At 43.7% G+C, this 26,898-nt stretch overlaps 2 protein-coding genes and 1 non-coding gene across 3 annotated transcripts; all 3 read right to left on the minus strand.

The window, feature by feature from the left end:
* Positions 1-2,877: 2,877 nt before the first annotated feature.
* Positions 2,878-5,747, minus strand: RPS20 (ribosomal protein S20). The gene is made up of 4 exons (XM_075023312.1): positions 5,590-5,747; positions 4,339-4,438; positions 3,520-3,593; positions 2,878-3,101 (listed from the first exon to the last, which is right to left on the minus strand). The coding sequence occupies exons 1-4, from the start codon at positions 5,590-5,592 to the stop codon at positions 2,919-2,921; spliced, it is 360 nt and encodes a 119-aa protein (XP_074879413.1). The 5' UTR covers positions 5,593-5,747; the 3' UTR covers positions 2,878-2,918.
* Positions 3,672-3,736, minus strand: LOC142029598 (small nucleolar RNA U54). Its single transcript, XR_012649961.1, has one exon. It is a non-coding gene; the product is annotated as a small nucleolar RNA U54 (small nucleolar RNA).
* A 17,861-nt stretch (positions 5,748-23,608) lies between the features above and the next one.
* Positions 23,609-24,658, minus strand: MOS (MOS proto-oncogene, serine/threonine kinase). The gene has a single exon (XM_075024331.1). It carries the CDS (start codon positions 24,656-24,658, stop codon positions 23,609-23,611), a length of 1,050 nt encoding a protein of 349 aa, XP_074880432.1.
* Between the last annotated feature and the right edge of the window lie 2,240 nt (positions 24,659-26,898).

Below are 26,898 nucleotides of genomic sequence, written 5' to 3' on the forward strand. Positions count from 1 at the left end.
GGGTAGCTTGTGTACAAACAAGCACTTCCGAAGAAAGTCAGGTCCTCTAAAGAAGCTTGGGGCGCTGAAGGAATCTTAACAACTGACAGCTGGGTTACACCCAGAAACACGCGAGTGGAAGCACACTAACGGCCTCTCCTGGGCATTGCTCTCATCCACCTGGGAGTGCTGGGCCACGGCCTGTGACCCCCACCCCCGAAAGCCTCAACACTTCCCAGGGGCTCGGCCATCAGGCCCGGGCCCGCACTCCCCCCCCCCCACGGCACGGCCTCGAGGCACCGGGCCCGCACCGCCGGCCCACCGGCGAAAAGGGAGGCGGCAGCCCGCCCGGCCCCGGCGCCGAACCCCGCGGCGGCCGCGCCGGGGAGCGGGTCCGGGGCACGGCGCGAGGCTCCCGCCCGGCGAGCCCCGCCGCACCCACCGCCGCTACCTTGCCGCACGAGGGAACCCGCGAAGCGCCCTCCCCCCCGCGCGGGCGGCGGAGGGAGTATTTGGGCGGGAGAAGGCGGGCGCTGATTGGCCGAACGGGAGGGAGCGGGGCGGGGGGGGGGGCGGCGGTGAGGGGACAGGCGCCGCTCCCTCCGCCCGGCAGGGGGCGCCGCTGCACAGCGCAAGGCAGCCGCGCCGCCGCCGCCGCCGCCGCCGCGGGGGAGGGAGCGTGTGCAGCGTGCGCTGGTGACGCAGGATGTATTGATCGTTTTTAATCGGGCGCGTGGGAAGGAAGAGGTTGGGACGGCGGAGTGAGGCGGCAGCTCCGCGGCCAGACGGGGGGGGGGTCCTGCGTGACCGAGAGCGTGCCGGGGGGGGGAGGGGGAGGCGCGGATACCTAAGTATTGCCATCAAAACAGTTATATAAAGCCGTTACGGGTGTTATGTAACCGTTTCGACACTGCGCGGTGTTGTCGTAAACTGAGCAGAAAACAAATAAACCACAACACGCTCAGGTTACACCAGGCCAGAAGCGTGACAGGTCGAGGGAACGGCGTACCCGGGTGTTGGGGGACACGGGACCCCGCTGGGAGGCGGGAGCCGTCCCCCCGTGGAGGGAACGGCACGGCAGCCTGCGGCCCACCAAAACGTTCCGATCTTCCGCTGCAGGGTGGGAAACCTTCACGCGTGAGCCCGTCCACGCAGAGAGCAGGGAGGAGCATTCAATTTCCATGTAGCGCAAGACCCAGCCGCAAAGGTAAAGTTGCACTTGTCTGTCAGAGCAAGTCGGGGGCAGGTGAAAAGAAAGCAGCACGCCGAAAAGACCACAGAAGACGTGTTTTTAAAGAGCCACAGCTGGTCGAAGAACATAGGTGGGACTTCAGGTCATTTAGGTTTGTTTAAGAGGCAGTGTTAAGTCTGAGGTATGGCCAGTTGTAAGACGATAAAAAGCTGTTTCATCGCGATAGGTTTTGACTAACAGGAGAGCCCAAAGACAGAAATGATGTTAAAGCTAGCCAGCTCTCCCTAGATCCCTCCAAGTGCTTTCAGTCAGAAGGCTATTGGGTTAAGCAGAGGGAAGACTACTCGGGTGAAAGGTACTAGCTAATCACACACAAAAGTCAGTCAGCCTCTGCTAGTAACAGTTCTAGTCTGTTACCTGTTCACCCGTTCATCCCCTTCTAACCTGCCTGCTGTCACAAAGCCAAGTTCTTACCATGCTTTTCAGAGCACCCCATAAAATACAAATAATTTTAAAGCTAAGGCCAGAAGTATTTGTCAGGCAGCTAGTGTTTGTAACTTATTAGCAGAAACTGACCTTTAGGAAGACACATTTTTTCTTCTCTGCCAACACAATTCTTGGAGATGTTTCCCAAGGAAGCAGGCTTCACACAATCTGTGTGTGTAAATGCAACTAAGTTTCTCACCTCTCCCTTCTACCAAAGCTCTTGAGCCTGCTAACTAGAGGAATAGAATCCTTCTAAGGCTTTACATTTAATGAAATTAAGACAAGTGGGCACGTGAGGGACTCTTGAATCCCTTGAGTAAGAAAGCTCAAGCTTTGGCAACTGCTTTAGGTCTTAGCAAATACAAATGGGACCTCAAGGTCCACATGACCACATTTCCTCACTTCTGCTTGTTTAATTAGAATTCAAGTTCTCTACTATGCTTGAAGCAGAAGCAGCAACCTAATCTTAAATGGATGAAATGGTGTTCTTTCATTTAACTCAGGGCTTTGTGTCTTGTAGGTTTAAGCACTCATCATAGTTCCTTTAAGGATTAGTTTGCAGAAGAAAAAAAATGCACCACCAAACTTGAGAGGCCTAAGTAGCAACCATGAAAATGGCTGCTTTATTGCTTTACATGTGAAGCTTACCTTTAACATTACCTTTAATACTCAAATCTATGGAAATCTAAACCTAGAAAGACAACTAGAGAGTTCCACAGCTTAGTTTTGTGACTCTACATGCAACTCTAAAGAAAGAGCATGCTAAATTCAACGTATTCACCACAAATTATACAGTTTTATAACTAACATACTCAGGATCCACTGCCTGTGAAAAGCATGGGAAAAAAAAAAGCCAAGTACACTAAAGTGTTAAGTTCAGCCTTGCATAGCAAACCCTAAGAATTGAAAACTTGGTAAACATCAATCTTAATGCTACTGCTTGTCTGGGTATAGACTAAGATTTCAGCCAAAGTTAAATCCTTCATCGAAAATATATTTTAAATAATGTAAGTGCTGCAAGTCCGTACAGTCACCAACCTCCAGTGTAATTATGATGCCCAAGTTTCATCTTCCTGACATTTACAACTGGCATATTCTTCCTTAAGTATCATACAATCCTCTCACACAGCATTTTGTTTATCATCTCTGTTGCCCTTCTTCATAGAAATCATCATAGGGCTACCCAAGACTCTTGGCACGCATATGAAAACAAACAGTGATGAAAATTTGTAAATCAACTTTATTCAACGATGACCATCGTTTAGGCATCAGCAATAGTAACTTCGACTTCTACACCTGGTTCAATGCTGATGGAAGTGATCTGCTTCACAATCTCAGAAGGGCTGTGTAAGTCAATGAGCCGCTTATGGATACGCATTTGGAAACGATCCCAGGTCTTGGAACCTTCACCACAAGGCGTCTTCCTGGTAGTGATTCGCAGAGTCTGAAAAAAAATCATAAACACGGGGTATTTAGTTGATGCATACAGAAGACTAATCTACAATCAAATCAACCCACCTAAAAATGCTTTATGGTATCTGCGTCATTGGAAAGTTACTTAAGTTTTATTCTACTGATGTTAACAGTCCTTCCCCATATTCAATTTAATTAAAAAAAATAAATCCATGATTAAAATAAATTGAAGGGCAAAAAAAACCCTTCCATGTTGAAGATGTTTTGTACTAAACCGTTCCCCCAAGTGTCAAAGCAACTTGCGAAGTCATTATCTGTTTACACTGGGTCAGCCTCAATTTAGTAGTACTGCTTTTCATCTCAACTTTTTTTTTTTAAAAAAGATGTTTTAAGTGCACATTTGCAGAAAAAACCAAACTTTTAAGACAGGAAAACAGTGTTTTAAGTACCTTGGTGGGCATGCGAACAGGTCCTTTCACCTTTAGGTTTTTTTCCTTAGCACCTCTGATCAAGTCAGCACAGACTGAAAAAAAACCACAAAATAGCTCAGGTTGGTGAGTATTTTCTTGCTTGTTTTCTTAAATGAAGATTTCAAACAAGAAGTTGGCTCAGAATAGCGTATGAAGTGATCATTGCCATTCATTTTAAGGGTTATCCTCATAGCCAACAAGTGGGAGCGTTACGCTGCGGTGAGCAAAATCATGTTACAACAGTAGACAAAAGCCATTACTACAAGTTTAAGCTGTATTTAAGCCATTATCAGCCGGAAGATCCTGCATCAAACAGTGACTCTACAACATTTACATCATATGATTAAAACACCAGCAAAGCCAGTTTCTAAACAAGATTAAATAATTTCTTAAAGAACGTTAAGCTTCTAAACTAAACTCCCGATAACAAGAGTGACAAAATATCAATCACGAAACCAGTGCCTTTCAGTTCTTATACATTCAAATAGTGACAACTAAAACCCCCCACAAGAACTAGAGGGAGGAAGCTGCACTCTCTTACGTTAATGACGTGAAGTTTTCAGCATGGTGAAAAACCCCAAACACTAGCTTCCATTAAAATGAAATTAGAACCTATTTGTCAGTGTATGAAGCGCTTTGGGTTGACTTTGTTAGCCAAGTCACACACAAACAGGCAAACACTAATGTCTTTAATGACAACTGGTTTCAATGCATTCTGTTTTGCGATATGTTGTATCATATACATCATTCATTACTTAACAAGCTACTCCAGTTAAAAAAAGAAAAAGCATCACTCACCCTTCTCAAGTGATTTTACATTGCGACTTGTCAAAGTAATTCTAATGCGATGAATTGCTACCTCTTGTTCCACAGGTGCTTTGCCAGTATCTTTAAACGCCTAAAATGTTGAAGGTACAAATATTAGACACTACAGTCAACACCAACTAACGCTATCCGCAGCCTCTTAAAAACAGACTTCTAGAGCGTAAAGAACAATTTGGCTATGGGACTATTTTATTCTACTGCCTAGATGACATACCCAAAGGGTACAGTGGCATGGAAGAAATGGTGGAAACAGAAAAGAAGGGCAAACCCCTCCCAAACTGCTTTGTGGAAGGGCAATTTTTTAAGTGTCTGACTGCACCTCACGGTGGGAAGCTGCAAGAACATCCCTCCCTGGCTTGCCTGCAGGTTTGCCAACAGGCCGCCTAGCCACTAACACTCCTCATCCTCAAAAATAAATACATTTCAAATTCCACGTATCTTACAACTTAACCTCACTGCGAATTAAGTGACGAAGGCGTTGACAGAACAGCAACAACTTAAAACAGTGAGAACGAAAAGGGGCATCTGGCCAGAAAGACTAATTTGGCCACTCAGGAAACCGATGCGCAGGGCTTATGCAACGAAGCGCTTGCAAATAATTGGGCATTAACGTGGACCAAGTGAATTGGTTAAAGAAAATAAAAGGGAAAATCCGGAGGAAGAAAGGTCTTAGGAAAACCATGGCTGAACCACGTTGTATCTCACGTTGATGAGCTGCTACCTGTCGCGTTAGCCCACGCGCACTCCTCCCATAAAAGCCCATTTTAAGGGCAAACGCACGAGGCCTCGCCAGCGCCACTCACGCCGGGCTGAGGCGGCCTCCTCTCCGACCGCGCTCCCCCGCGGCCGACCCCGGCCCCACCATTTGCCGCTCCCGAAGGGCAGCTCAGCCCGGAGGAAGCGCTACGGCCGCCGCGGCCTGCTGCGTCCGGGGCTCACGGACCGCCCTCCCCGCAGGCCGGCTTGCGCGGGGGGGGACGGGACGGGACACAGACACGGCCCCTCTCCCGCGCCCCCGACTGTCAAGACGCTCCGGCAGCCGCCCCGGCAGCCGGGGATCCTTCGCGCCCGCCCCCCCACCCCCCGCCAGGACCGAGGGCCAGCGCCGGCGGGGCGCACGCGGCCGCCCGGGCCCGCCGGCCACGCGGCGCTGCCGGCCGCCGCAGGAGGAGACGGCGGCGGCGGCCCCGCTCCCGCCTCTCCCCCCCTCGCTGCCCGCCTCACCATGGCGGCGGCGGAGCCTTCCTGACCGACTTATTCCCGGGCGAGGGGTGGCGCGGGGCCCAGCGAACAGCGGTGAGCCAGGAGGCGGCGGCGGCGGGCGGCGCGGGTAGAGGAGAGCGCGGCGGCCGCGGGGCGCTTATATACCGAGCGGCGCCGCCTCCATCCGGGCGCTGCGGGACCTTTCACCCGCCGAGCCGGGGCCCGGAAGCGCCGGGGAGGGGAAGCCGGGTCGGGCCGGCCTCCTGCGCGGCGAGCGCCCGGTCGTGGCGGGCCCGTAGGTGCCGGTGGTGGGGCTGAGGGCGAGTAACGGGGGGAGAGGGGGCCGTGAGCGGCTCCGGCCGGGCTCGGCGGCGGTGAGGGGCAGGGGCGGCTGCCGCCGCGCAGCCGGCAGGGCCGAGGGCCGGGGCCCGCCGCCGCGGCGAGGGCGGTTGGTGGGGCTGCCGTGCCCCCCGCGCCCTGCCCCGGGCCCGGCCGGCGCCCTGTGGGGCGCGGCGCCGTTCCCCCTCGGGCCCCGCGGGCAGCTTTGCGCTCCTGGTTGCCGTCGCCGGTAGGCTTCGGCGTTCTCTTGGGGGAGGTACCGGATTTGCTACACAAGCAAGTCTCGATCGCTTCCAGTGATAGCGAGCCCGTTCCCATCCGAGCCTTTTTTTCTTTTTTTTCCTCTTTAGTCATTACTGAAAGTGGAGGTGCAAGAGCCGAAGCTTTAAGTAAAAATGCTGGTTTCATTCATTCTCAAAATTACGAGCTTAAATTCACTTCACTTATCGAAGTCCCTTTATTTATTCAGACTGGGCGTTGGAGGGGTGTTTTTAATGAGAACAGTCATTGATTTGGCCTGGAGACTGATAACTGTCAGTCCCCAAACAAGCATTTTGTTGAGAGCATGTCTGTTTCTAGTTGCATCACTATTTGACAGATGTATTGAACTGGAGAAACGGATGTTACATACTAGGAAATGATGGCCTATAATAAGGTCACTGTGACTATCTTTTAAAAATAATGTTTCAATTCTAGTTTGGAGTTTTGTCCAGTAATCAGACACGTATAAGGCTAGCAAAACTACTGCCACCTCTGGAAGCTTAGTAATTACTACAGTTATTCAAAAAAAGCCTGCTTGGTGTTTTAATATGAACTTACTTTCAGCTATCATACTGCACTTATTATAGTTTGGGGTTTTTTTTCCACTACCAAATGCTTTATAGTTCTCCATATGGTCCTTAAGCCTCACGTGATGGAGTTAACTTTTGTATGCCAATTATTCCATTGTGATGCTCAATTTTAGACTTGTTTTGCGCTTGAGCCGTTTGTTCTCGCTCTTTGAAATCTCTGGTTTACTAATAACTTCTTTGGACTAGATGCTATAATCTGATAAAGCAGTTCCAATAAACATGGATACAGAAGTTGTCATCCTGTTGCTGCTTCCTGAAATGCAGCAATGTCTTTTGCCAGCGAAGATCTACTTGGAAAAATCTGCTTTGATGATAGTCCTGTTTCTCTGGCCTCTTCCTCCCTGCATTTGGTTCTGGTGGTTTGTTTTCTGAGCCATTTAACAATTATATTAACAATTTTGAACTCATTTATGCATAAGGAACCCACGTTTACTCTGTTATCAGCTATTCCAACTACTTCCTGAGGAAGTTTCCCATCTATAAGTGTTTTATATTAATTACTCTTAAATACATGACCTCACACTGATCATGCTGAAACACTTGATTTTGCAGTAATCCAGACAGTTCCCAATCAGCAATCTTGCTACATTATTTATTGTAGCTTTTATGAATGTTCTTAGTAAACTTTATTTCCAGATAAAAAACTTAGTAGCTTGCTGCCATGAACTAATTCCTGTGGGGTTCAATTAGAAATATGTCTGACTGATTCCTCATTGATGACACAGACCTGTAACCTTAAATTTACTTACTATGAACTATATGTGCAGAGCTGTGCCAGTTTCTGTGTCCTACTGAACAAGTCAATGTACAAATGTGTTCTATCAACACTGTTCCTATTGTCTACCAAACAGTATAATTGCATGAGAAAAAAAGTCAATCTGAAAAGATACATTTTCCATATATTTAAGCTGTGTAATTTAAGTATAATTTTCTATTTATTTCTTGTTCCTATATCAAGAAGTCAGTTGTTTGTGGTTGGTTTTTTGGTTTTGGTGGTTTGGTTTTTTTCCCCTGGGATTGATGCAAGGTTGACAGTAAGTTCCTGAATTTGTTGCTTTCTTACTTTTTTTTTCCTAGTATTGGCAACACCTCAGCTTTCTTTGAGATTATTTTTTTCTGAGCTTCCCCGGATTTCTCAAAGCTTATGGAAAATCCACATTAACAGCACACAAGTCTCCTTTGCCAGCTCTTAAAATTCTTGGATGCAAGCTATCTGGAGCTGCTGATTTAAAAACCGCCTTACTTCTGTTCCTATGTTTAAGGCTTTTCTTAGCTATTGTTAGAATTTTCTGATATATGTTGTTTTTCTCCACATATGTAGAACAGAAATTTATCTGAAGTTCCTGCTTTCTCTGAAATATGCTATGGAAAAAAAAACCCAAACCTCTCCTTCATGCTATGCCCATGAGTAAATATCCATTGTAAATACAACTTTTTGCTTACCTTCTGAATATTTTGTCATTCTTACTTTCTAATTCATATTTTGTATTATGCCTGGTTTTCCTTTGGTTACATATTGGTTTTAATGTAGGTTTTTCTCCCCAGCTAATGCTAACTTTAGTTACAAGATTGTGAGTTTGGACTTAAAATACGCTGTTGGCATATGCTTTTTAGGTGAAGCTTCCAGGAGTGTTTTCCTCATGTCGCGTAACTAAGAAGATAAACAATTAAGAAGCAAGGCATGCTTTTAACATGACTCAGTAGTCTGTAGCAGACACAATTTAATACCAAATTTCATGATGTATCACACAGAAAGTTGTTCCATGTGCATTCATGACTTTATTCTGTTTTTTTATAGTTACTGGGGTTTTCTTCTCCCTTCCTTTGACTAGTTTGTCCTTCAGAAACAGTCCTGAGTAATGAACCAAATAGTTTATTATCCATTTATTTTCCACTAGCTTATAATAAAACCAATTAGATTCAATTTATGCTTCCAAATTAGTAATTCAGTTCCTATCAATTAAATATGTATGTGAAGGGAGTTAGGTTCTTGTCAGGTTTGTGGTCATTTGCTTAATTTTAGCCTGATCATCTTTACTTTGTGCTAGATGAATGATCGCCTGATTCTTTAGCTACTTAATGCCATCACATTTAACCTTGCTAAGTTTTGCCTGTGAAGGTTGGGGGTTTTTCTTCCCTCTTTGACAGGCTAAATTATACAGCTTTTTATCCAGAAAAGTTGTCCCATGTGCTACAAATGTAAATCCATTTAGTCCAGATGCCAATTAACCTTCTTTCTTCCTTTGTTCATGTGATAAAAAGGATTTTTGAGGAGATCTAGATGTTCTTGTAGTGCTAGAGTGGTCATAATTCAAGAGTAGATCCTGATATGAGTCTGCCTATGTTACTGAAGAGTTAACTGAACAAGCATGTACCTGCTGTCACTCAGCATCTGAAGTATTGAAATAACTTCTCAAAATGAAGGCTTGTGCTGTCTTCTGGTGAATGCTGAGCTCTGATACACCTTTTGGTGGATCAAAAGGCAGACGTATTCCCCAGGCTTTGCAAATTGGCTTGTGAACACCATTTATTCTTTTGAGTAGATTCATTCTACTTATTTCACACAGGGGGCCTGTGGATGGTTTTGGCAGGGCTCACAGTAGGTTCCTTAAATCTGCTTTGTCATTTTTCATAGTGATTATTTGATGTGGGGAGCTCCCTGCAAGCTGGGTTATGCCAGCCTAATGCTTCTAGTCTTTGCTTTCAATGGTGATTAACATATTGCCAAAATATATTCCTATTTACTTTGCCAAGGTCTTGGAGATCTGAACACACTTTAAAAGATTTTGTTTGAGCTTCTGGTCATAAAATACCTGTGAAGCAGGATTGTACTTGAGGCTTCTCAGGCAATCGTCAGTAGGTGGTGGAGTATCTAAACCAGACAGCAGCAATCCAATGAAAGCTATTTTCAAGCCTCTTAAGAAAGGCTTCAGCATCTGCTCGGTCTTAATTGTAGGTATCTGCCAATCCTCTTGTGTTAACTTGAAGTTACTCAGTTGTATTACGTCTCGGAACTCTCCTCCAAGTTCTCTGCTCAGCAGTTAGGTATTACCTGTTGAATATACCTTTGTCTTCTTTAGGTTTTGAACATCTGTATTTACTGTTGTTTACAGGTGCCTCAGCTATTGAAACTTCCAGAAAACCCACTGGAACTGAAAATATCCCCTTTTTAAAGACCGATTTGTGTAGCTGGGTAGTTGCTAACTGGCAACTAATGTCCTCTGCAGGTAGCAGACGGACAGAAACACACAGTGCATGAGCACCAGTCTGCAGCTGGAGTTCTCATATTGCACCTAGCCTGTCCATTTTAAATTTTCTAAATTTTCATGCCAATTCTGGCATAAAGCTCACCATATAAAAATGCACCCCACCTCAAAATACTAGGCTCTCTTTACCTTGAAAATTTTTCATGTAACCATGGAAAACATGAACTAGATCCATGACTCGGAAAAAGAGCAATTATCCTTTGATGGAGTCTTTTACTGTTGACAAATGTTGCTGCAAATATTGATCGTTAAAGGACTTTTTCAGCTGGGCAGGATGAACTTCATAGTTATCACAAGCTCTTTCCTTCTAAATATGTACTTTATGCCTGACAGATAATACACTTGGCTTCTAATATCGTTGACCTGGTTAGAGCAAAACTTCTTTGTCAGCCTGTTTTGCCTTGTTCTTTTGACACAAATCACAGTGACAAAAAATACAGAGCTGCTAATACACTAGAGCATTTCTAGTGACACCGAGTCTGTGATACATCACTGCAATATGTCTTTGAACACTCAGGATTGAAACAGGATTGTACATCTGGGCTGCTTTCAGGAGGATATTATTTTAATTTGTCCTGCCCTAGTTCAGTCTTAAGATTTTTTTCAGATTGATGAATTAGGTCTGCTCTGCTTTTCTGGAAGAATGTTTATTGCCTCTCCACTCCTGGCTCTGCAGATGTGATGGCTTTTGTCAAATTTGTAATAATGAAACAGCAACTTTTTGCAGAGAGTAAGTGTGCAACTCACGTCATCTTGACAGCACCAAGGCAGTTTATTGATTAGCAACATGTCATTTGCCAGTAATCAGTGAACTATATATTGTGGATCAGTATCAGCAATACAACAGAAATCACAATACTAGATGCTTACAGAGTGTTAATTAGCACCTACAAATTTCTTACGTACCTTTCTACAACTGATCCCACTTAGGTATTCACACAGTTCTATATGCACATCCCTTCTCTTGTGAGAAGTGCAGGTTACAAATGCACACTCCGGCTTTTGGGAGTGCAGATTCCCCTGTTTCTAAATCCTTCTTGTTGGAGATGTGGGGATGCGTACCTGCGCAGCTAATCCACGTGCCGGTGAAAGCATACCCTGTGAGTTCCCATATGTGCTCTTGAGAGGTGGGTCCCCGCCGCTATGCCTCATCCTGTCAGTCTCCTGCCCCGTACGGGGAGTAGCGTGGCAGGTACTTACTGTGTCCGATGGGGAGGATGCTGTCTGGCCTTGGAAGTAATAACACCTGCTGCTGTGGTACTGCTTTCCCACTCCAAGGTTTCTTCCAACAATGACAAATTCTCATGCTGCTTTTCAAGCTAACTTTTTTTTCTCAAAAGGCTCTTTGTAATCTAATCCCCTGGTTACTGTTTAATCTGGGTGGTCATTGTTTTAAGCAAACTTTGTTATTGTTAATTTCCTCTTAGCGTTATCAGGTTTGGGGCAAACATCCTCTCAGAACATGCCAATTTGGGTATTCTGTTCGCGCACACTATTTACACTTGCATTCCTACCGTATCATCTGTTGTTATCCAGGCCACATTACCAAGAGGGGGGCATGCAATTCCTGTACAAAAGATCCCCAGCATCAGTCCAGTGAAAGCAAGACTAGTGGGCACAGAAACAAAACTGGTTTTGCATCCAGTTTTCATTTTGGGAATCACCTTGGAAGACTTTGTATGTGGAAAAGTTAATCAAGTATAAAATATGTATTCCAAACTACACAAGTATTTTCAATCCAGATTTGGGCACTTGAGGCAGCACCGTTTGGCACTGTTTGTCATGATCTGTTTTACTTTGAAAAAGTAGACAGTTCAGGAAGACTGCAATAGTTCATAGCACGTGTTGAAAAGTTGCATCTACTCAAATAATATCCATGGGACTCTTTGAACATAGCAAGCTGTTTTAGCAACTGAATTGGAAATGGCTTCCAGGATGCAGGTTGCTTTGCTACAGTTACCTCGCTGGCTTCTCTACGGATGCTTTGTACTCGGTGTGTTTAGGAGCTAGCAGTACATGCTGGTGCATACGAACTCTTGCAATACTGTGCTAATAAAGGCTTTGGAATTGCCTTTCCTCCTTATGTCTCCCTCCTGCAAAGACTTTGTGGGAAGCTAGCAGCAGCAGAGTGTTTGCATGGTTGGATGTCTGTCCTTGAGGAAGAAAACGTTGATTAATTTTACAGCAGTTAAGTTTACCAATGTATGTAGTCCACATATATTTTTGCCCATGACCCTCTGTCTACTGTTTTAGAGCCCAGTTATGAAGTCACTGATGACATTTTTTTCTTCCAAAGATCAGTTTAATCTAATGTAATTCTTTGGCGAGACAGAGTAGGAGGGAATTGTTTCACGGTCTTGTGCTGCCTCTCTATCATGGAGCAGGGATAATTTAAGGAATGATCCTGACCTCACACTGCCTTACGACTAGGGGAAAAACTTCTCTTGATATTGAATGCATCACTGCATCATGTTTTGTTTTCTTTTTCCTGAGAAGTTTTTCCTCATCCCTTTGAGATTAGTTTCCTCTCTGTGATATTCTTGATCCAACTGGTTTCCAGATGATGAACACTTGTAAGCACAAAATTACAAAATGTAGCAAATGCTTGCCATAGATGATGATGAGATTTAAAGCAAGGGGGAATCACCATCCTGATGGCACAGGACTATTAGAGCAGGATATTAGTTGCATCTCACAATTTTATCTAGATTACATCCAGGTGTCAGACTGACTTCTGTGGGACTTGCAAAGAGATGCCCTTCCCAACCCTGGCATTTGTAAAGACAGACTAAAGCCAATTCAGTAATGCTTCTCCTGTCGTGACCTGACCCTCTGTGAACTAGCCAAGTTAAATTACTCAAAACCTGACAGAAAGAGGAATAATAACATAGAACTTAGGATCTGGAACTAAAGGAGATACTGTGGTGTTAAAGATGTGCCGTAGAAACAGGAATTATTAGCCACTGAGGAAATCATTACACTGTGATTGTTCAGAACAGCTGGTCAGATCCACGATGTAACATGAAAGTGATCCCAGAGGCATCAAATATTAAGAAGTTTTGGTTTCAAAGGGCTTGCTAACTTCTCTAAAAAGCTAATGTGACAAAGCGGCAGCTGCAGCTTACTACGTAGAAATTATGAGGTTGCGGTAGGGGGGCAGGAACAACAACCGTAGAGTCTGTAATGTCATTTCATAGAAGACCCAGCAGTTCTGTTTAAGAAGCTAACTTACAGGAGAGTACAGCAAGTCTATTAAACTTGTCTTTCACCTAAATATACAGCAGAAGTTCCTACTTTACTTGTAATGAAAACAGGGCTTGTACATGACCTTTCACACCAGTTTATAAAATCTCATTATTATAAATATGGAATATGATTTGGTTAGTCTCCCAGGAAATAATATAAAATAGAAAAGTCTTTTTCCCCTGCAACAATCACTTAAATGTTCTAAGAGCAACTGTATGTAGCTGCACATGATTGCACTTCCAACATTCCTACCTCCGTGCGCAGTGAAAACTCTAGCAACAGGCTTTCCAGACACAGATCAAGGGGAGCAGTATTGTCTAATGGTTTAAAACTGAGGAAAAGACAGTATTAGCACTTAAGAGGGTTGTGGTCAAGCATTCAATTTTTAGGCAAATAAAATTAATTATTGTGGTATACATAGAAAGTGATTTTGAGTATGTAGCCCTGTCCCCTGAAAAAATGTCAAGAAACATTAATACTTGTAATTTTTTCAGCAGTGTGTGATCTCGTGTTTTTAAGTACAAAATACATATATTACAATATAATCTTTCAATAATTGTGACTGCTGGAAAATATTTCTGAGAGCACCCAGCAGGTACTTTGTTCCATCAATGGCCCCGTTCCCGCACCCTTGCAGCAGGTATATTTCCTTTTTGAGAGTCCCTTACATGTTCCGAGGAAGAACTGCTTGTCATACACTCTTGTGAAATGTTCCTGGTGTGAGGTAGAGCCCATCACTTTGTTCTGGCAGGCACAAATGCTTATGCTAATACTTAGGGATTGATTCTTCTCTTTCCTGAAAAAAAACCAATACACCTTTGACACAGAAAACTGAGCTTTTTACTCTTAAAATCTTGTGTATATAAAAGAAGTTTCTTTTCCAATGAAGAATCCACCATTACTGGTGTACTAGTATACATTGCTAAATCATTTGTGGTATTGAAGTATGGTACTAACTAATTGTCATAATTAGCATGTAGTGCAATCATCAGGAAAAGAAAGAAAAAACCTCACAGACAGTTTGGGGGCTGGTAATGGTTCGCAGAGCATTTAAAATTAGCCAGTTTTCCATTTTGATGGGTTGGGGTTTTGGGGGGCTGGGGCTGGGGGTGAGGGGAAGGCTATGCTTCTTTCAACTAAACAAGAGACTGCTATGACCTGGTGGTGGTGGGTGACGGCTCTGAACTCAATCAGTGGCCTCGTCTGATTTTAAGCACTAGTTCAAGACCTTAGTTTAAGTCATACGGGGTCCTGACAGTCCAGTGGGCAGGTAGCTCTAGCATACAACACAGAAATTCACGTACCAGCATGAACTTATTTTTCAATGAGAGCTTCACTGATTGAAAGGCTTATAGCAAATAGGTTCATTTTTGGGGGTGTCTCCCCTCTCCCTGATTCTGGCTTGTCTCATTGCCTCCTCCAATCACCTCCCTTGTCTCCCTGTGCAAATGGCTCTTTCGTACTACCCTTGCTATGATTTGTCAGGTAGTGCTCATTTTTATGGTTAAGACACTTTTCAAAATGCTCTTTGCAATTCAATACACAACTTTTAAAATGAACTATGGAAGCGTGAAAACATTCTAAAAAAATTTAAGTGAATTTATTTCCTCTGAAAGTCAGCTGTTGACAGGAATGATTAATTAAATTTTAAGAATATTGTTTTTCTCCCCTTTAGAGAATACCTAATAGCAATCATTTAATTCCCAAAAGCTATACAAGGATTGACAACTTTAAGGGAGGTCTGGAGAAGTTCTGTCACTTTCTATACAAAGAGAAATTCGGGTGTCATTCATCTACTGGCATGTCAGTGCAATGATACGTTCCTTCAAAAGCTTTTTGTGTGGCCTTTGTGTTATCTGCAGACCATTTTAATGGAACTGTTAGATAAGAGAGAAACAAGGATGTGGCCAAAGTATATGGTATCTCTCTAAATGTATTGTATTATATAATATATACTATTAACTATCATTAAAAAAAAAATCCAGCCTCCCCAGCCTATCAGTTCCCTTATTTACAGTCAGCTTATTTACTGTCTCTGTTCAGGTGCAACTTTCTATACTTGTCTCTGGGGCCAGCTTCACTTGTGCCATATCTGAATCAAAACTCTCTTACCATTTTTGAAGTAAGTGGTTGAGAAAAATACATGGCTTGAAAATAAAACTGGTTTTCCTTCCGCCCTTCTGGGGGGAGTAACTTAAAAAGAGCTGGACATTTACGTTTCCAATTTGCAGCCTACTTTGCTCTTTGTAGCCTGGCACATGTGCAGTAGAATATTTATTAAGTTATGAATTACCCTATTATCCCAGGTGCCCTGCAAAGGCAAATGCAATCACCTCCCTGCTCTGCTGAACACTCAGGCTATTGAACTTCAGGCCGGGTAGGGAGCGAAACTCAGCCTCGTGCTCAGAGAAGTCCAGGGGCGGATGGTGCCTCTACTGTCAAATTGTCCCATGGCATCCTTAGCTGAGGGCAGACTGGGATAGATGCCAATATGCTTTTTTTGTTCCATTTTCCTTCTTTAACTGGTTTTAAGGCTTTTCATTTGACAGACAGACAAATATTTGGCAGCTGGGTTAACTGAAGCATAGAAAGAGGCTCTTTGAGCACTGCATTAAGGTATTTGCAGCAGATAAATGCCTAAAATGAAGTATAAGTAAAATGTTCAAAGTACAGTTAATTTTAAAAATAACCATTCATTTTCTACCCCTATTTTCATCTTTGTTCTAGTGGGTGAATTTATAAACACAGATGCTAATGCTGCAAAAATTGATACACAAGTCTAATACTAAGCATCCACTTAAGTCCGATTGAATTTACAAATATTTTTTGTATATTCTGTAAAACATTTTTTTTTGTTTTGTATTCTTTGCTGCAGATATATCTTACCACAGAATACAGAAGCAACCCATACATCTTTCCACTTACATCTTCATGCTTCCTATCCTACCTTCTGTATTAAGGATGTGACCACCTCCAAGTTATATAGTATTTTTATCATTTGAAGATAGTGTTGTTGCATCTTTCTTTCTGGGTTGAGATAAAGCATGATACCAAAAAAAAAAAAGGAAGCAAAAAAGAAAAATAATATGAAGTAAGTGAGCACAGAAGAAGCTTCCAAGGAAAGAAAAGCAAACAACAGAACAAGCCCAGAGCAGCATTACAGAGGCTCCTGGCTGATGGGAAGCCAGAAGCTATGTCAAAGAGAAACAGATAACTGTTCCCTGCTAATTATCAAATATGTTTAACTGTAATATTCCCACTCACCCTACCCCCAAATAAAGAAAGTAGCATCAGAATTGTAGCTTATGTTTACATTTTTTAAAAAACTGATTATGAAATGTCTGTTGATATTTCTATTTGGGAACCAAAGACACTAAACCTTCAGTAATAGCTATAGTTAAGTGAAGAGTAATTCAGAACAATAAAATTACATTTCCATGCTTTTTCTTTTCCTTCTTTCTTATTCTTCCTAGAAACTGTTTATTACAATTGCATACTTCCCATGCTTCTAGCCGTCTTTTCTTGTCTTTCTTATAATCACTTGACTGCTAAAGTAATTGTTGCACTTCACAGAACTCAAGAGAGCACGTGGAAATTGCCTTTCATTGTGAAGAAAAGCAGGAAAAAATTTAGTTTTGACCTAAAACTATTTCAGTGCTAACTAGTATTGGCTCTTGTTTGGAAATTCAGTTTGAATTAGATAAAATTACATAAAATCTCTTTCTTAACTGCATCCTGTCAAGTTTTGACCATGTGCCCATTTGAGGGAAAAGTAGAGACATGAGTGGGAGGTTGGGGGTGGTGGATGCCATTAGTTACAAAAAAGAAAAAAAGGCCAAAATTAGAACTTTTAATTCATGCTTTCCCTTAGTAGACAATGCTATCTGTATAACCAAGAAAGCACAAAATATAACACTCTCATTGGTTAATATGTCCAGAGCTACTGCTATTGATGACTAGACATGAGAATGCAAGTGCTTTACAGTATCTTCTTTACATGTACTTTCTGAAATTAGTAAATGCAGCCAGATTCAGAAGTTAGGTACTGGCAGATTGATGAGAACTAGCTGAAGTTTCCATGCAGGCTGTGGTTACCCCAGACTGCTATAAGGAAGGAGCTAACCCACCCAGTTTTGAATAGTTAGCTCTCAGTGCTGTCGAGATGGAAGTTTGAAAGGCAGCTTGTGCTACTTTTGAACAGAGAACATAAAACAAAACCAAAAAAACAGCTCACCCTGAGAAAATGGCCACTGTGACATGGCATCCCAGGGTCCCAGAAATGGCACTTAAGTTGCTGCTATAAAAAAAACCAAACCTAAATACAAGAATAGTTTAGTTTCCAAGGAAAATAATTATATCAAGCTGTGGAACTTGGAACTTGTTGATGGTAAGACATAAGAGATCTGACATTTACCAGATGGGACAAATGAGGCTTTATTGCCTCCTAAGAGCACAGTCAAGATGCATGGTCACTCTTACTTGAGGAGGTCCAGCCTGTTCTTAGCATCAGGTAACGCGTGCCCTGAATAGAGCATACCTGCTGGCAGAGGGCTGGAGGGCACAGCCCAAAGACATATGACAATACCACTGTGCCCAGACTTACACTGGTGCTGCATCAACTGCATCTGTGCAATACTGGATCCCATACTTCCAAATTTGCTAGACCCTACAGAGCCAACCAGGACATGAATGCTAGTTAAGCCTTTCAAACTCATCATGCTTTTATATATATCCTGCCAAGGCATTTAGTGCACAAAAAGAAAAAGGGATGTCCCTTTTTATATTTGGTTGGATGGATGATTGGGGCAGCCATACAAAGGATCCTCAGCACTGGCTTCACAAGTGTTTCATGTTTAGAAAGCATAGCAAGATATTGATAAACTACAATTACCTGGTTGTAGCACTTTCTTCAGGCCTTCAATAAATCTTCTGTTTAGGCTGATCAGGCTGCTGGTGATCAGTTCCAGGAATGAAGAGAATAAATAAACTAGGTACGAGTAGCCCTTAAGGTTTATTCTGACTTATAACCATATCTTGCTAACCATCTGGAACTGTGCTGCATACATATGTATGGGGAAAGAGAGATAAGGAACAAAACCAGCTTCTAGAAAGACTTAAGAGAAAAAAATGGATGAACAGAATCCCATAAGAGTTATAACACAATTGTCTGCAACTGCTCTGCTAGCATCATGTGTCTTCTACTAACATTTTATATGGAGGTATGCAAGTGTGACAAAGTTAAAGAGCAATGTGCAGCTACGCTCATTAGCTTTTGTGCCAGCTTTAGAAGCAAGAAGGCATCTTTTAAAAACCTGAAGCTGTGTCCAGATGAAGAAAACAGAAAGGATAAAACTCTGGTGGATTAAATATATAAATAGATGGAAAAAAGGAACTAATGTAAGTTAGTAGTTCAAGGAACTAACATAAACCCCATAATTTATAATTTTCAGAATATCAAGAATAAGAAATCTCTCAAGCTTCTCTGGTAGATCTACTGATGTCAGGTTCTTAAAAGAAAGAAACAAAACCCCCAAACCAAACAACCCCCTCCCCCCAATCATTGAAACCTGATTCCCCCCAAGACAACAAAGCCATTGCAAAGAATCAAAGTGTGTTCCCACATGTGTTGTCCCTGAAGGAAACTCAAAATGGGCTGATGCTAGAAACATTTTTGTAGGAAAACTTAGGAGCTGTCTGAAATTGAAGCAACTATAAATGTTATTATAATCGCAGAACTTTTGTGGTTGAAAGGGACCTCTGGAGGTTGTCTAGTCCAACTCCCTGTTCAGAGCAGGGTCAACTAGAGCAGCTTGTTCAGTACCATGTCCAGTTGGGTTCTGAATATCTCCAAGGATGAAGACTCCCCAACCTCTCTGGGCAACCTATTCGAGTGTTTGATCATCCTCACAGTAAAAATGTTTTCTCTTGCATTTAAATGGAGTTTCCTGTCCTTGAGTTTGTGTCCATTGCATCTTGTCCTGTCACTGGGCACCACTGAGAAGAGACTGGCTCCATCTTTACTGCCTCCCGTCAGTATTTATACAAACCGATAGGATCGCCCTGAGCCTTCTCTTTCCAGGCTGAACAGTCCCATCCATCTCTCAGCCTCTCCTCACACGCAGAGGTTCCAATGTCCTGCTCAGCTTAGTGGCCTTTCACTGCACTCCTGGTCCAGTACATCCATGACTTCGTTGTTCCGGCAGAGTCCTGAGCTGGCCACAGCACTCCAGATGTGTTTCACCAGGGCTGAGTGAGAAGAGGGGAATCATCTCTTCTGGCAATGCTCTGGAAGAGCTGGCAACACCCTTTGTAGTGCACCCCTGGATGCTGTTGGCTGCCTTTGCCACACAGGCACATTGCTGGCTCATGTTCAACTTGGTGGCTGCCAGGAGCTGCAGGTCCTCTCCTGCCAAGCTGCTTTCCAGCTGGTCAGCCCCCCACCTGTACTGGTCCACGGGGTTATCCTCCACCTGGTGCCAGACTTTGCAGTTCCCTGCGTTGATTCCCATCGGCAGATTTCTCCAGCTTGGTAAACTCCTCTGGAATACCAGCACAAGCATCTGAGGTATTGACCACTCCATCCAATACTGTATCAACTGCAGACTTGCCAAGGGTGCACTCTGTCCCATCATCCAGGCCATTAATGGAGATGTTAACCTGTACTGGTCCCAGTATTGATCTCTGGGGTACACCACTAGTGACTGGTCTCCCGCTGGACTTTATGCCACTGATCACAACCCTTTGAGCCCAGCAGCTGAGTTAGTTTTCAGTTTTCACTATCTAGCCTGTACTTCATCAGTTTCTCTACAAGGATGTAATGGGAAACAGTGCCAAAAGCCTCACTAAGGTCAAGATAAGCAACAGCCACTGCTCTCCCTTCATCCAGCAGCCAGTAATCTCATCGCAGAAGGCTCCCAGGTTGGTCAAGCATGATTTCCCCTTCATAAATCCATGCTGACTACTCCCAATCACCTTTTTGTCCTTCATATGTTTGGCAGTGGTTTCCAGAATTATTTGTTCCACCACTTTCCCAGGGATTTAGGTGAGATTGACTGGCTTGTAGTTTTCCAGATCCTCCTTTTTGGCCATCTTGCAGATAGGAGTTAAGATTTACTTTCTGCCAGTCCTCAGGAATCTCTCCTGGCCACCACGACCTTCCAAAGATAATCAAGAGTGGCCTCACAATGACATCAGCAAGCTCGGTCAGCATTCATGAGTGCATCCCATCAGGTCCCATGAACTTGTGTATGTCTTGCTTGTTTGAATGTTCCCTAACCTGAGCCTTCTCTACCAATGGCAAGTCCTCCTTGCTCCAGACTTCTCATTGGTCTCTCAACTCTTGCATGTTTATTTTTTGTGTTTGAGTTTAATCAGGAGCTCCTTGTTTATCCTGGGAGGCATCCTGCCACCTCTGCTTGATTTCCTGCTCTTTGGGATGGACCAACCTTGAGCCTGGAGAGGGCAATCCTTGCAAATCAACCAGGTGTCCCGGGCCTCTTCTCTTTCCAGGACCATATCCCATGGAAGTCTTTAAGAAATAACTTTCCTAATTACATGGTTGACATCTGTATAAGATACATTAGCAGATACTGTATTAAAGGAATTAACAAACACATAGATGATTTGTTTAGAATGAGCCCATATTACTTTGGTTGGAAGGATTGCATCGGAATTCTTTAGGAGCACCGGCAGCATGCAGATAAGGAGCTGGTCGATATGTTCCCTTTGAGTTTCCAAAGGTGTTTGAAAAATCCTTCACTGCAAACTTTTTAAAGGTACTAAGCAACCATGTTTAGGAGAGAAAATCCTGGGCTGGATAAATCAAAAGATAGGAGCAGAGGGTAAAAGTAAAGTGTCAGTTCTCTCAACTACAGAAAGTACACACCGGTGTTTCACAGGGTCCTGTGCTGCTCAGCACATCCATAAGTGAAGTGCAAGAGGGTGAGCCATAAGATAAACAAATTTGCTGATGGTGGAGCTATTTAGGACATTGAGTGCAAGGGCCAGCTACAAACTGGCAGAAGGAAATTCAAGGTAGATTGATGTAGTGAGGCAAACAGGCAAAATAATCCTCATCACATAGAACCATGGATTCTGAGCTATCAGGCCTGAGATGTTTCTTGATTAGTATTAACTCAAAGCTCATTAGCAATCAAAAAGCAGCAAATCAAATCTTAGAAGTTACTAAAAAAATAGAGAACATCATTATGACAGCAGATTATGATGTGCCTACATCTTGAGTGCTATGCAGAGTTCTCACTCCCTCTCAAAAGAGAATCCAGTAAAATTGACAGAGACATCTGCAGAGCTGATTATGCTTCAAGAGTAGGTCTTGGCCATGCAGTATTCTTCTGTCAAGTATAACAGAGAATTTGAAGGGTGCTTGATTTTTCACAGAGACTCAAGTAGCACTTATTGATGCTAAAGTATCATTAAGCACAAAATATCAAGTTTCTAGCAGTTTAAGCAACAAGCTACCTAGATTGGCAAAACAAATACAACACATAAGCATCTAGGAACTACTAAAAAACTTTACTTCCATTTTTTTATTATATTCTTTTGAAGACTGGAGAAAGTCTTATGTAAGGCTTGATGTCAAGGTGAAGCATGCCAATGGCTTTATCCGACATTTTATCTTACATGCCCTCAGCCAATCATTTTAAAAGGTAACTGGCTTATGATAACTTTTCTAAGATATTTCTTGTTTACTAAAAGAAGTTATGCAACATGAAAAAACCATAAGTTCTGGTCTTATAGCATAATTATTTTGACAGAGAGAACACAGGAAATCTATTCCAGAATTTACCTCAGGTTTTTTGATTCCAGCCAGCATTTTACAGTTCCACTTAAGGGGCAAGAAATAGTTAAGCTTAGATATGCTTTATAAACCATTAATTTCAATGACCAACCCAAATACCATAAAGACCTACAGAATCATCTCAAATTCACATAGTTGCTCATTTCCAGGATTTCACGGGGCTAAGAACAGATGTGTGTCAGAAATCAGGAAACTGGCTCAATTCCTTTGGGATTTTTCTTCCAGAATGGAAGCAAGGGGGAGGAAGGGGAAAGAAGAAAAACAATTTGACTGAAACATCACTCTTTCTCCTGTCTGAAAAAGAAGCTGAGTCTTTGAGCAGAATGGCACTATCAATTACAGTAGTCAGATCTTCATAGCTCCAGATAAGGGTTGAGATCGACAGATCTATAATTACCAGTTCTGATAAATCAGGGATCAGAGCTCTCTGTCTTCAGCATTGCCTACAGCACTTCCTTTCCCAGACACATTACAACCAGATAGGAAAGACAGTAGATAAGACATAAGCAAACCAGTGGATAGTCAAACAGTGTGTGCTTTGAGCACCACCAGAGTATCATTATTACTGCTTTAAGCGATCTTCCTTTTCAGTACTTCCAGTATCTTGTCTAATACTGACCCATGCATTGCAAATGGCGAGTAATCCCCCCTTACCTTGATTTATGAGGGTTTTGTATCTATACATCTCCCTTCACATTTTCCCTATTATTTTTTTTTAAACTCCCCCTGTACCTCCAAAACCTGGGAACTTTCTATTCTACACAAGATACTCTTATAATACTTCATATACTAAAGTTCACAGTATACCAATTAGCACATTGCAACTAACACACCTGGTAGCATGGAGATCTTATAAAAGCATAGGTTGTTAACGTATCTTCTTACTCTTAATAGCCTTACACTGACAAAAAGGTTCCTTATTTCAATGGTGACATTGGGTAGTTCACATTTTCCATTTCAGAAACAGCATACTTACTGGAATGAAGTACATCTAAGAACAAGAAAAAACCCCACTAACACTCTGTATTTATTTTTCTACATTCATTGATTTGTGATGCGTACTCATTCCTTGGTAAATGAAGAGGAAAAGCTCAAATGCACAAACCTAGCCAGTGTAAAAAAACTACTCGCATCTGACATTTTGGAAATACCAAAAGGTATTATGTACAAAGAACCCTCCAAAAGCAGCCCTTTTTTTGTACTTCACTTACTTGAAACCAAGTATTTTTCTCCACATCGCATTCCCCAGTTTCTCCCTGAGCAAGGCAGCACACAACCAGAAAAAGTCATATTTGCCAATGTCTTGATCCTTGCCTCTATCCCCTCCCATGGTAAAAACCCACAGTTTTGTTAAATCTCTTTATTTACAATCTTTTTATAACAAAGCAGCTTTTTTTTAAGTATAAAAAACAGCAACAAACCCTTTAGATTACACAGGGGCTAAATACATTATGTTGAGAGGACAGGTGGAGGGGAAGAAAAGTTGACAATAAAAGAGATGGTGAGAGTCCCGACTTTTCCTAGAGGCTGGCCCTGAGGGCCCTGAGGCTGGGAAGCAGCTGGGCTGCGCTCAGGCGCTCCTCTACGTTAGCCTTCCAGCAGCAGCTAATAATGCTCTGGAGCCTCCGGCCCACCGGCGACTCGTGGAAAACGGCAGCAGCCAGCGAAGGGCGTAAGTTATAGGCTACCACGGCATAGAGCACGTACTGCCGCTCACCCAGGTAGGGCTGCTCCCGCATGACGATTTGCCAGAGGGTGACGGCAAAGGAGTAGATGTCTGCTTTGGCAGTGACCCTCTCCCCCTTGAGGAGCTCGGGGGCGCGGTGCGTGTACGTGCCCCCTTGCTGGCAAACGTGGGGGCTCTGGGACAAGCCCTCCTCCAGTTTGTGAGAGCACCCGAAGTCCCCGATCTTGCACACTCCCTGCTCAGTGATGAAGACGTTCGCAGGCTTCAGGTCCAAGTGCACGATGCCCTGCGAGTGAAGAAAGGCTAAGCCGGTCACGATGTCACAAGAATAGCACACGGTCTCTTCCATGCTCAGGGCCTTCCTTCTGCATGTTCCTTCGTCATCCTCGCCCTGTCTCCACGCATCGCCAGTGCCATAAATTACATGGTGCAGGGTGATGTGGCCCACGTACTCCATAATGATGGTGCCCAGGCTGTTCTGGCTGGCCGGGGCACACGTGCTGGCAGCCACCACACGTACCACGTTATCGTGCTGCAGCCGGGCTACGTTCAGCTCGGCCCAGAAGCTCTGTCGTGACGCCAGCCGGTTTTTGCTGCTCTTCTTCACCTGCTTCACAGCCACAGTGGTACCATGGTAGGTGGCTTTGTAGACCGAACCAAAGCCCCCAGAGCCTAGGGGCTGCAGGAGGCAGAGCTGATCCCAGTCGATGCAGCACCAGGCCAGGCGAGGAGGCAAGCGGCGAGTCCTGACTGAAGGAGCTCCCCCCAAGAAGTTTTTGCTGTCTTTGCCAGGGATAACTAAGGGGCTGCTGCAGGGTCGCAAATCTGCAGAGGGGGAAAACTCCAAAGGAAGAAAACAATTAAGAGGAATGGGTGATGGCATAATAAGGTGGAGAAAACAGGCAGTTACTAAGACAGAAGACCAGAAAGTTTCCCTGACAGAAAGGACTCTATAGTGGCTTCCAGAGCCTTTTATCCTCTCTTCACCATTCTCCCTTCTGCCCCCAAATGAACTGCATCTGTCACAACTAGCTGAACCCAATCAGGCTCACCTGGAAACATTCTGCTCCAGCCCTGCAGTAAATCTTTAGAAAGTGAAGGCAAACGGATTTAAAGCTAAAAAGATATTAACTCATGTATTCCACATCGTTTCTAATCTCAAGAGAAAAAAGAGATGTTCTGCCCATTGAATGCCTCTAGCAAAATACCTCAATACTAGATAAAGCAGTGATTGGTAAATGCATTTCACTATGGCTCTAGGCAGGAATGATCCTCATCAGATGCATTAAACAGCTCAAAGTCATTGTCAGAGGAAGCAGCTGAAATGGTGAGTGCTAGCATTTGATGAGGCTATAGCAGGCATAACTAAATATATAAGTGTGTTTGTAGAAACCTGCCACTTAAACATGACTGGGACAAGGGGACTGGTTTGGCTGCTCAACTCAGCCCATGCAGGACAGCAACCTTAATAGCAGCATAAAGACAACTGATTGCTCTGTATCATCCATTGGATATAGTAACTAGAATTATACATAAATATTTGGTCATCTTCCCATCACACCCCATGCAGTTACCACAGGTGTGTGTTCCATTTCTGGATCCTCCTTAGTAAACTTATTGCTAAATTTACAGAGCTGTTTTGGCAGAAGTCAAACGTAATTTTGACTTGCTGGTCCCAGTGTTTTTTTCAGAAAGGCTTCTGCTCTTTTGAACCTTCTTTCACATATTCACAGCGCTCATGCTAACTGCCTTAGTGTTTGGTACCTGCTGTACTGCCCATGCATCGAAACACCCTTACAGGACCTATACAGCCAAGTGTTTTTTAACATTCCAGTAAGTATCTTTCTGTACATGTTGACAAATACCTTGGAAAGCTTCATGCCCATTTCCCACCTCCTCGCCCTTCAGAACCTTCCTCTGGATGTCAGCTTTGCCCACACAGATCCTGCCATGGGACTTTAAAGATTGGTGGTCCTGTTTCTCCAGAGTTTACTTCTGGGCAGCATTGGCTCTGCAGGCAGTTCCTGCAGAGTTTTCCTGGTGTTTTCTGTTCTTTTTGTTTTGCTTCTCTGGATGAGTAAGATGCAACACAGATGCACTGAGGGAAGTTTCAGGGGTGCTCAGAACACGTGCTAGCAGAACTGGAGTGTTTTCCACCGTGAGACCTGTTCGGTTGTTCACCTCAACAGACATATCCGATGTCCCAAAGACATCTTCTGACCCTGCTCTATCTCTAGATCAGTTCAAAGGCATCACTCTGTAGCAAATCAGTGATGGAGAAGTTCCCTGGTACTGAGACTTAGGACTACCAGGATAAATTTGTCATCACAATTCACAGGGAAGCAAACTTGGACCAGAGGTGAATGAGAATGGGGAATTCAGGTTATCACCTGCCAGTGTGGAACAGATAGGCTGGGGAAGAACTAGATAAATAGGTGCTAATATGCATTATAGGAGTTGTTAACAAGTGAGAGTGCAAAGAGTTAGGGATGCTAGAGGGCCTCTCAATGGCCCTGGGTGGGACAGTCCCTGCAGATGGGACTGCCTGACAACACCAGCCTCCTCTTTCCTTGCCCATCCCAGAAGGCACTCGAATAGTACAAGAGGCCCCTGGACTCCTCCGGTGCTATCACCCCCTGTGAGCTTTCCGTTGTGAAGCACAAGCCAGCTGGGTACCACCCTGCTGCTGCCCCCTCCTCGGCACAGCTCTCCGGCTTGAGGGACTGATCAACACCAGTTATGCAGGGATGCTTTGGCGGGGCGTGGGGGAAGCCCAAAGGAGCTTTAGGGTAGTTTTTAATATGCAGTGAGGTAAGTCATGGAGACAACAGGTATTTTATACTCCTTTTCTGAGCAGCACTGTGATTTTATGCTTGTGTGCAAAAGTCTTCACTTCTGATTTTGGCAGAGAGTGTTTTCTAGGCAGGCGAGTTGTGATGGAAAGGAAAAGCTGCAGTAAGCAGATGAAACTATACTGGAGAGAGAAAGGATTTTTTTATGCCTATTTTCTGAGTGCTATTAGGCCTCCAGTTCTTGTGTGGATTTCTGTGCCATATAGTATACAAAAGCAGCAGGGAGATGTCTCTGCTATGAATCGTCCTACAACTTCAGCCTCCTCGTGCG

The sequence above is a fragment of the Buteo buteo genome, chromosome 3, assembly GCF_964188355.1.
Source record: "Buteo buteo chromosome 3, bButBut1.hap1.1, whole genome shotgun sequence".
NCBI lineage: Eukaryota > Metazoa > Chordata > Aves > Accipitriformes > Accipitridae > Buteo > Buteo buteo.

Coding starts and splice junctions, on each gene's coding strand:
- RPS20 (XM_075023312.1), bottom strand. Junction 3,594..4,338: donor TGTAAAATCACTTGAGAAGG/GTGAGTGATGCT, acceptor GTTTTTTTTCAG/TCTGTGCTGACTTGATCAGA. Junction 3,102..3,519: donor CTGTTCGCATGCCCACCAAG/GTACTTAAAACA, acceptor ATTTTTTTTCAG/ACTCTGCGAATCACTACCAG.
- MOS (XM_075024331.1), bottom strand. CDS start 24,658: ATGCCATCACCCATTCCTCTTAATTGTTTTCTTCCTTTGGAGTTTTCC.